The 10,957-nt window shown below is 42.0% G+C and overlaps 1 protein-coding gene across 3 annotated transcripts in view; it reads right to left on the bottom strand.

Moving 5' to 3' along the window:
• Positions 1-7,802, bottom strand: part of FBXW2 (F-box and WD repeat domain containing 2) — a 26,383-nt gene extending 18,581 nt beyond the window's left edge. The window contains exons 1-3 of one of the 3 annotated variants that reach the window (XM_017503294.2): positions 7,676-7,802; positions 7,466-7,574; positions 1,488-1,905 (exon numbers count right to left, since the gene is read on the bottom strand). In XM_017503294.2, the coding sequence (XP_017358783.1) occupies positions 1,488-1,590 (103 nt within the window). In that variant the 5' untranslated portion in view covers positions 1,591-1,905; positions 7,466-7,574; positions 7,676-7,802. Of the gene's footprint in view, positions 1-1,487; positions 1,998-7,205; positions 7,426-7,465; positions 7,575-7,675 lie in introns of those variants that run through there. The other 2 variants (XM_017503292.2, XM_017503293.2) reach the window with 2 other exon arrangements.
• Between the last annotated feature and the right edge of the window lie 3,155 nt (positions 7,803-10,957).

Raw genomic sequence — 10,957 nt, forward strand, 5'->3', positions numbered from 1 at the left:
AAAAAAAAAAAAAAAAAAAAAGACAAAAAACAAAAGCTAAAAACTAATTCATACTTCTGTATCTGCTGATTCTACTTTTAGGCTTCTGTCCCAAATGGAAAAATATAATCCCCAGGTATTGAGGGAGAGACCTGGTGGGAGGTGACTGGATCACACAGGTGGTCCCCCATGCTGTTCCCATGATAGTGAGTGAGTTCTCTTGAGATCTGATGGTTTTATAAGTGCCTCTTCCCACTTCACTCACACTCTCTCTCTCCTGCTGCCTTGTGAACAAGGTGTTTGCTTTCCCTTTGCCTTCCACCATGATTGTAACTTTCCTGAGGCCTCCACAGCCATGTGAAACTATGAGTCAGTTAAACCTCTTTTCTTCACAAATTACTTAGTCTTAGGCAGCTTTTTTTTTTTTTAAGCATTTTGAGAATGAACTAATACATGCACTAATATGGAAATGGCTAAATGATGACTATTGATGTATTTACACAAAGGAACAGTTGATACTGTAATACACAAATGTTTATTAGAAGTTTTCTTGGATGAAAAAGAATACCAAGCATTTCTATATATTATATACAATATAAGAAAACAGGCATTGGGATTATTAGTAAGAACTGCCTGGAGCTATTCTAAATGCTGCCTAAGAATTAGTTACATTGCCTGTCAAAACGTATTATCTAACACATGGGCATTACTTATATACAGAAACACATGACTATTATGAATGAAAAATAATGTATAATTTTAGATTTTTAATAATTATATTGTTTTATAAAGTTACTTAATTGCCTAGTTTAAAAATATCCAACTCTCTATTCCCCGGCCCAAACTCCCAACTTCTGCTTCTTCTACTTAGAATCACAGGATTTCAGAGCAAGGAAGAAATATCTCCTTTCCACAATGCCACACCTGGCTATTTTTTTTTATATTTTAGTAGAGACGGGGTTTCACCATGTTGTCCAGGCTGGTCTCGAACTCCTGAGCTCAGGCAATCCACCAGCCTCGGCCTCCCAAAGTGCTAAGATTACAGGCATAAGCCACAGCACCTGGCCTCCTTTTCCATATTTTAAAGATACAGAGAGGATAAGCAATTCAGCCAAAATGATCTAACTACTTGCTAGGATTAGATACCAATGTTTCCACTGTTTTTTTCCTCAAATATCAGTGCCAACAGAAAAATAAACAGAATTTAGCAACAAGGAGGACTATACATGGAGGAAACAGAGGGAAAAAGTAATCAATAGCTTTGTAATTCACATAATGTTTAAGACAGTCTGAAGCGTTTTTCTCATAAAATTTTATAAAAATGATTGTGTTCTCTAGAGACAAGATAAAGGATAAGAGTGGAAAATCCACTCAGGGATAGAGAAAAAAAAGTCACTGTACATATCTCATATAATCGACACTTGTCATTCTCAAAGCTGAGAACTGGTTTGAGATTATACCTTACGAAATACAAAACAAAGCCAAAAAACAGTTCCAGCATCTCTTACCTGTACAGAGAAGTCCATCTTTGTAGTAAAGTGCATACACTCTGGCACTGTGTCCAATTAATGATGAGGTCTCAAAGGCTTCATGGTCCTCCAGTTGCTTCATTCTCAAAATAGCCTTCAAATAAACCTTCTTCCAGTGCAAAGCGTCCTGAACAGAATCATCTATCTGCCAGCCCAAATTTTTACATGCAGTCTGCCACACCTCTGTACAGGCACTTATCACCTTATTCCACTGTTTAGAGACGAGGCAGCATGTGAGTAAAGTCTGAGGATCGAGCCATTTTAACAAATAAAAACTGAGCTCCAGGGGAAGGAGTTTGAGGAAGTCCCGCTTGAGGAGAGTCTCTAGGTTATTGGAGAGATGCCTGAGCTGGACTGCCCCACTCAGACTAATCAGGTGATCCAGAGTTTCATTTTTCTGCAAGTCCGTCAGAGAAAGAAATGTAACAGAAATGTTATCAAGCCATGTCTCAAAGTCCTTTCTCTCCATAAGGTTATGGAAAAATTTACCTGTGGCACATCAAAATATTGTATTAGTTCTGCTCAAAAAGACTGTTCAAGCAAGACTGCTAACAAATGAGGTATTAAAAATTAGTGTAAAAAATCTGCCATTACAACTTTATGCATAGTTACATTACAACATTAGTTAATACACTATATTTATCTGAACACTTTCCATGCACACCAAAGAAAACACATTTGAGAAAACATACTTTATCAAATCATGATCTCCAAAACAAGTCAGTGAAACAGACTGGTATGTGTGACTTAATATTTTTGAAGTCTAGCACATGCTACATGCATCTTCATCGTAATAGATTTACCAACAATTCATTATAAAACAGTATATTTTATAATACACCCCTCCTGCATCAAACCACTATAAAACAATTTCTTTAATTAATTCCTTAATACATTCTATTTGGGTACTAAAATCACAAAAGCAAGCACCAGGATGTGACAATCAGAAACAAGTCTCCTGAGCAGTAACCTGAGACACTGATTATCATGGCAGGCACCACCTGTCACCAAAATCACAGAACTGACTACCTGCTTTTGCAACAGATGTTCAGCTGAAAATGTTTAGGGAAGAAAAGCAAGCAGGTGTAGTAAGTTATCTGCCTCAGGTATTCTGGTTCTTCCAACTTCTTTATAGCACTGCCTGTTTAGAAAATGAATTACCAAAGACCTTATTTCGCTGTAGTCTGTTTTTATAAGCCTTGTATGAGCTAGTGACAACTCTTAACCACAGGCCCCAGAGAGTCATGAGGGTCCTGGAGGCCTACACAAATAAAGCAAATTAATAATCCTGATGTTTATAAAACACCAGAAAACAGGCATTATCATCTTCACTTTGCAAATAAGGAAACTACAGGTTAGAGAAGGTATGTGATTTGTCTACATTCACAGAGCTATTAAATAGCTGCAGAACAGACTGGATGCCAGTGCTCTCAAGATCAAGATACCAAGCTCTCTCTCTAAAGTGAGTGACAACCAGGAGAGCCATGATCTAGTGATAAGATCTGGGCGTAATGTGTCTACCCAATAGACCATTTTCTCCCTTAGGAGAATGCCAAATTGCTCCAGGGCTAATTTTAACAAGTAATTTTTTAAAAGTTATCCTGCATTAGTGTCAACAGGTGTTAACTCACTCAATAATGATTAAGTTAATGATAGATTAAAAAATAAACCAATAAAAACAATCTTTCTCAAGACTATGTGTTGATAGAAGTTAATGCTGGGTGATGGGCACATAGGGATTTATTATTCTCTTTATTTCCATATATTTAAATAGTTCCATGATTTAATAAAAACTTTCCTTCTAATCTGAATACTCAGTTTCTCACAAGATTGTCATACTAATTTTAAAAATGTATGTCCAAAATTAACATGGAAAAGGAAAGTTAATTGCTTTCCAGACATATCACCTGGATCAGGTCTACACAAAAAGCAAGTTCTCATCTTCCAACTTTGTTAATGTAAAGTGAATAAAATCCTAAATGTCCAATATCAAATTTGGCAAAAACATTCTTAGACAAATAAGCAGTCTGATTTATTAGTAGAAGCAACCAAACTCTGCAATCACATCATCTGCTAATTGTTTTAATTTCTGGAACTGTGACTATACTTCAAGATAATACTTTCGAAGCCAAAGAGTTTGGACTAGGGAGGATTTATTAATTTGTATTAAAAACTTACTTAGCTGACAAAAAATCAGATCACTAAAAGTTTTATCGACTTATCATGCAATAAAAAGCCCACTCCTTCCTCTAAATCCTAACAACCCTCTTATCTACATAACATTTCTGGAAAAGATCTACTTTTAAAAAATAACAATTCACAACAAGACAAAGCAATTACCTTCTGCGGGCATCTACACAATGTCACAATAGCTAGTTAAATACTGGTCAATTAAAACCACACACAAAAACACCTGCTCCAGAAACATTTTAAACAGTGAAAAGTGTGGGCTTCCTCCATCACATCTGCACATACATATATACACACATACACACACACACTAACACACATCTATTGTAGAAATGGTTGTATTTATGTGAACTGAATTGTTATTTAAGTGGCTACAAGGTGGCCGGGTGCAGTGGTTCACACCTGTAATCCCAGCACTTTGGGAGGCCAAGGAGGGCAGATTATGAGGTCAGGAGTTCGAGACCAGCCTGACCAACAGGGTGAAACCCCGTCTCTACTAAAAATACAAAAATTAGCCAGGCGCGGTGAAGTGTGCCTGTAATCCCAGCTACTCAGGAGGCTGAGGCAGGAAAACCGCTTGAACCCAGGAGGTGGAAGTTGCATTGAGTTGAGATCGTGCCACTGCACTCCAGCCTGGGCAACAAGACTCTATCTCAAATAAATAAATAGCTAAAAGGCAAATTTAGAATACCCATTCAAATATTATCAGGTTCTCGTCATTCACAAATATCTAAGAGACATACTACAACATGCTAAATTAATGTGTCCACGACACCACTAAAGATTATGGACAGAGTTTTTTCAGTGAGCACCTTTAAAAAGCTCAGCCATGTCTGAGATTTATATATTCTCCTCTTAATAAAAAAAATTTTTCCCAACTCATAGATTGCCTTTTAAACATTCAATCTCTTGTAAAACTGAGCAGTTCACCTCTGATTATTCTGAAAAAAGCATTTTTTTTCTTAATAAAGAAGGTCTCACTAACTGCAGAATGCACTATTTAAAAACACCAACTGTTTCTTTTCTAAAAGGATCAACTAACTTTGGAGGGCACTTTCTAAGGTAACAGGTCTAAACTGGACCCTTTTAGACAGTCTCTAGAAATACCATATACTGGTTGCACAAACGTCAGGAAATGGGATTTCGATTCATCATGAGAAGCTTTTAAATCTCAGTGCTTTCCGACAATAGAACAGCTGCCTCCAGAGCAGTGAGTTTCCCATCACCACAAACAGTCAAGGACAGCTGGACACACAGGCAGAATGTGATAAATAAAAATGCTTTGGAGGTCAGAAATGCTTTACTGATTCAGCCACTTCCTATGTGATTATGGGCATGTCCAACTAACTTTTAAGCTTCAGTTTTGTCATCTGTAAAATGGAAGCTTTCACCTAACTTGAAGGGTGAAACTCAGAAACATAGCAGGGACATGCTTAGCACACTGTACACTCTAGAGGATTAAAACTCAAATGACACTTTTTGTTAGTTTTATTACTTTGATTACCTGGCAGGCAAGATTTTTGTGACACTAAGGCTGGAATAGACATGACCACTACCTTCTTCTTCAACCCTATCATCACAAAGTTTCTCTTAAAAACACCTGGAAGAAAAACTCAAGGGCTCAAACTTACTAGGGGTTTAATTTTATAATGAAGAGCACCCATTTGTTTATTAGAGGCTCTAGTTTCCCTGCAGGTGCCTTATTCTATCCACATTCTCTGTTGTTTGCTCCCTTGCCCCACGCCCCTATCTGAGAGTTAACACATTCAACTTGCTCTCTTGCTTTCAGTATCAATAACCACACACCTCTGAGGAAGTGGGTCATGTAACAAAAAGACTCCTAAATTGGAAGATGAGAGCCTGGGGTTAGTCTCTCTCAGGTTCTGCCATTATGTTACCTTAGGCAACTCGCATATTTATATTGCTTTTATTTAAAGAAAAAGTATCACTGGTAAACATTATCTCATTTGATCTTCATAACCTCATGGAAGGCATCAATAATCCCACCCTTACCTAACATAATGAGGAACTTTATGGCTTAAGAAGTGGAATGGCTTTCCCAGAATGGCATAAGAAGTAGCAGGCTCAATATTTTGCACCCGCCCCTCCAAAACCTACTCTGAGTTATTAGAGAAAGAACCTTCTGGATAAAACAGTGTAGGCCGGGCGCGGTGGCTCACGCCTGTAATTCCAACACTCTGGGAGGCCGAGGCTGGCAGTCACGAGGTCAGGAATTCGAGACCAGCCTGACCAACATGGAAAATCCCCGTCTCTACTAAAAACACACACACACAGAAAAAAAAAAAATTAGCCGGGCGTGGTGGCACACACCTGTAATCCCAGNGACCAACATGGAAAATCCCCGTCTCTACTAAAAACACACACACACAGAAAAAAAAAAAATTAGCCGGGCGTGGTGGCACACACCTGTAATCCCAGTTACTCAGGAGGCTGAGACAGGAGAATCGCCGGAACCCCGGAGGCGGAGGTTGCAGTGAGCCGAGATTGCTCCACTGAACTCCACCCTAAACTCCATCTCAAAAAAAAAAAGTGTAAATATGTTTTCCCCTCCTACTCCATCAGAACCTGGCCTAGTCAAGAGTGCAAGCAACATAATTGTTAGTGGTATATGGAAGGAGGCTTCCTTTCCCCCTCTTTTCCTATCAAAGAGTACAGAGGCTTTAGAAATGTATACACAGGGGCCAGGCGCGGTGGCTCACGCCTGTAATCCCAGCACTTTGGGAGGCCGAGGCGGGTGGATCACGAGGTCAAGAGATCGAGACCATCCTGGTCAACATGGTGAAACCCCGTCTCTACTAAAAATACAAAATATCAGCTGGGCATGGTGGCGCGTGCCTGTGATCTCAGCTACTCAGGAGGCTGAGGCAGGAGAATTGCCTGAAGCCAGGAGGCGGAGGTTGCGGTGAGCCGAGATCGCGCCATTGCCTTCCAGCCTGGGTAACGAGATGGAAACTCCACCTCAAAAAAAAAAAAAAAGAAATGTATACACATCTATAAATTTACATCTGCATAAAATGTAATCTGAATATTCAAAAAACTGATAACTCTAGTTGCCTCCAGAGAGAACTGGGGAGCTGGAAAACAGGAATGAGGGGTTCCTTTTCATTGTATATCTTTTAAAACTGAAAACCACGTAAGTATAACATACTATAAAAAAACAGCCTTTAGTTTTAAGGTGAATTTTTTAAAGCTTTGAAAGAATACAAGTAATGTTTATAAAATATGGGTTCTGCAACTCCACTTGTTGCTGGGTGACCTTGGGCAAATCACTTCACATGCTTCACGCCCTGTTTCCTCACTTGTAAAATACAGCCACGAAGAGCATTACCTACAAGGGTTTTTATGAGGGTTAAACAGGACAATACACGTAGAGCGTTTAGCACAGTACCTGGCACACTGCAAGTCTACAGTAAATGTCAGTTAGCATTATTATTTAGCATTAACAATTATCTTTGCTTTACTTCAAGCAGCACCACACATACACACCTGTTTCCATGGCATACCCACAATTATCGCGCAGTACAGTGCTTTGTACTTCATAAACCACCTCACCACACTTCATCTTTCAAACGCTTGGTAGCCCTGGGACATCACAGCTAACTCATTTCGCAGCTAAGGAAATGGAGGCACTAGGAGGCAGTAACTCCGAAACCCTATTCTCCCATCTCTAAAATCCAGATCCCCAACAACACATTCGTCGCTCCCAGGTCCCTTGCTCCCGGAATCGTGTTCCGCGCGGCACTGACCTGAGCGAGCGCCCCGGGGCCCGGGACCTCGCGCCGGGTTCACAGCTACTAGGCGCGCTCGGGCCGCCAGAGCCTCGCAGCGGCCGGGTCCGCTCCGCAGCCATGGCGCCTGCAGGGAGAAAAAGACAAACAGCCAAGGCGCGGCAGGTCAGCAGAGGCGCGGGCGCCTGAGAGTTCCCCTCCCAGACCGACTCCGCCTCGGATACAAACCTGGACCTGCAGCCGCCGCTCCCGGTCCGCAGCCTCACAGGGGAGCGGCTTCCGGTGCTGCCTGCGTCATCTCCGCGCGTCCGTCAGCTCCGCTGCGCCCGGCGAAAGCGTCTGTACTTCCGGTCCTCCCCGCCCCCACCTCTTCCCCCCCCCCCCCCCCCCCCCCCCCCCCCCCCCCCCCCTCCCCCCCCCCCCCCCCCCCCCCCCGCCCCCCCCCCCCCCCCCCCCCCCCCCCCCCCCCCCCCCCCCCCACCCGGAGGTGGGTTTTGGGAGGCTGGAGGCTGAGAGTCCGGGTGGGGAAGAGAGCGTCCCGGGAAGCTGGGGGCTCACTGCGCGGCCCCCACAGTGCTTAGACCGGGTGCAACCTAGAGCAGAGCTTTCTTTCGTACCGTACATCCGGGTTTGCACAGCGCTCTTATGTCCCTCCTCCAATCCAGTCTTGCACCAGCTCTGCAGTTTTTCTTATCTTCACTTTACGGAGAGGGAGCTGTGGCTCAGAGAAGTTAAGAGACGTGTCCAAATTCCTACAACCCGTTGAGCACCTCTTTTATCCGGAACACTGTTCTACGGGTAAGGTTAGTGAACAAAAAACACAAACATTCCTGACCGCCTGGGACTTACATCTATTAGGAGGAAGACTGATAAATTAAGTAAGGAATCTGTGATGTGATAAGGAGAAAAATAAAGCAAGGTAAGGAGGTAGGTGAATGAAAAAAGACAGTCAGGTGACGTAGATTTGAATGAGTCACAGCATTTACACTCTGGCTGTAACCGCTCAGACTTTGCTTCATCTGCATAGTAATTATAGTAAGCTACCCACCCGAAGGCTCTGAGGATTTAAGGAAATGAAGCATGCAAACCTTTTAGCGTCAGGAACTAAAACTGAGCTAAATCTCAGGCACTTTCTCAACATTTTTTGTGTACCATCTCAGTTCCCACAACAACCCCACAAGCTAGTTACTATTATTAGGCCCATTTTTAGAGATGGGGAAACTGAAATCAAAAGAGATTTAGGCATCTTGCTAAGGTTGTAGTAAATGGCTGTCATAGGATTTCAACCCAAACCGACTGAAGAGCACAAGTTATCCCCCCCTTTTTTTTTTTTTTTTTTCCCTGAGGCAGGGTATCACTCTGTCGCCCAGGCTGGAGTATATACAGTAAGTACAGTGGCACGATCTTGGCTCACGGCAGCCTCGACTTCTCCAGGTTTCAGCGATCCTCCCACTTCAGCCTCCATAGTAGATGGGACCACAGGCGTGTGTCACCATGCCCGGCTGTCTGTGAGTGTGTATTTTTGTAGATGCAGGGTTTCGCTATGTTGCCCAGGCTGGTCTTCAAGTCCTAGGCTCAAACAGTCCACCTGCCTGGATCTCCCAAAAAAGGGCTGGGATAACAGGTGTGAGCCACGATGTCCAGTCCACAAGTTACCTTGTTTCTCTGTAAGGGTTCCTAAACCATATATGTATACACACATATTCATAAGCATCTTATACCAACACTGTCCAGTAAGCCTTTTAGCAGTGATGGAATTGTTCTCTTGGCGTTGTCCAATAAGGCAGTCACTCGCTCTTGTGGCTAGTAATACTTGAAAAGTGCCTGAGGTAAATGAACTACATTCTTAATTTTATTTAATTTTAATAGTCACATGTGGCTAATTGCTACCATACTTGATAGCGCGGTCCAGTAATATAGATATAACATAGACAATAATAGAGACACATATCCAGTAGACGGTAGTGCATGGCCAAGATTCCAAGCATCCTGACTTCATCTAGGGTACCTGAAACATGGGAAATAAAAATTGATTATGTGGGGTGGAAGTCAACTATGGTGTCCTAAAAGTAAGGTCTCAAGAGAGCAAATTTGATTTGTCAAGCAACAGGATGCCACTCTACTAAGTCAGAGAGTGACTGATGACAGACAGCATTATAGGACTTTTAGGAAGACATGGATATACAAATTGGAGACTATGACAGGGAAGGCAGTACCAGGGTAATCAAGAAAATCAAGCACCTATATCTCTTTGGAGCAAACATTCTCAACCCCAGTACAGAGTTTGATGAATCAAATTGAAAAGTCCAGATGGAGCTTCCCCAGAGATAATATTGTTTGGATCTCTCATAGACAAGGAAACCAAACTGCAAATTTAAGCCCAGAAGAGATCCAGGAGCAAAATTCATGACTACAAAAAAATTTTTTTAATTGCAAAATGGAAGTAGTATTTAGTTAAATACAAGACCTATTCAATTGTTAAATTCAGCCTATGTAAAAATTCCCTTTCATTTTGAGGGAATAAAACCTTTTGGGTCAATGGGGAACTTTTTGGAAACCCTAGCATGGGAAAAGATCAACACGGGTACTTCAGCCATAGCAGGAGGCTGTGTTCAAAGTATCAGTTAGCTGTTCAGCCACATTCCGATACTGCTTGTAAGATCAATAGAAACTAGGAAACAACCACCAGAAAGAGAAAATTAGGTGATTCATGGTCACAAGCCCTCCTCCCACACAGGACTAGGGGGCAGACACTCGGCAACTCAAGAGGAGAAATTAGGTGACTCATGGTCACAAGCCCTCTCCCCATACGGGACTAGGGGGCAAACACTCAGCCACTCAGAATTACTTGGGTATATAAGCCTAGGCAGCCTAGGCTAATAACGGCAACCCTCTTAGGTCCCCTTACACCTTTCCATGCTGTGGAACCTTTTACTTTCACTTGCTCAATAAACTGCATTGCTGCTCACTCTCCCAGTCCGTGAACACTTGTTTGGAGCTGGAACACTCACCATGGGTGTAAGGCGCTCTGCTCAATTCTTAGAGCAAGGGAAGCCAAGAACCTGAGCCTGGAGCCCAAGCTGGGCATGGAAAAGGCCCTCCTCAGGGCCATCCGTGAACCGTACAACATTAGATCCAGTTATAATTTGAAATGTTTAGGTTAGATCTTTCCCACTTGTAAAGTTTTCAAGATTGCGTGATGATCGTTGAGAAAACATAGCCAACTTTAAGAAGTTATTCCTAGCCAAATAATAACAAAAGCTGTTGTAAATGGCAGGTAGGAAGATCAACATGTTGGATGTTGAAGTAAAGGATGAAATATAGCCTGGCATGAGAACAGAATCCTCAGTATAATTACTTGTGTGACAGGAACATAAATATGCTGAATGTTGTTTCGTTGCTTGAAATAAACTTGCTGGTAGAAATGACGTTTAGGATAATTCCCACACATGCATGCTCCAGGGAAAGAGAAAACATCAAATTTTAGTTTCTTCAATTTCAGCTAAAATT

This window comes from Cebus imitator, unplaced genomic scaffold (genome assembly GCF_001604975.1).
Source record: "Cebus imitator isolate Cc_AM_T3 unplaced genomic scaffold, Cebus_imitator-1.0 Scaffold309, whole genome shotgun sequence".
NCBI lineage: Eukaryota > Metazoa > Chordata > Mammalia > Primates > Cebidae > Cebus > Cebus imitator.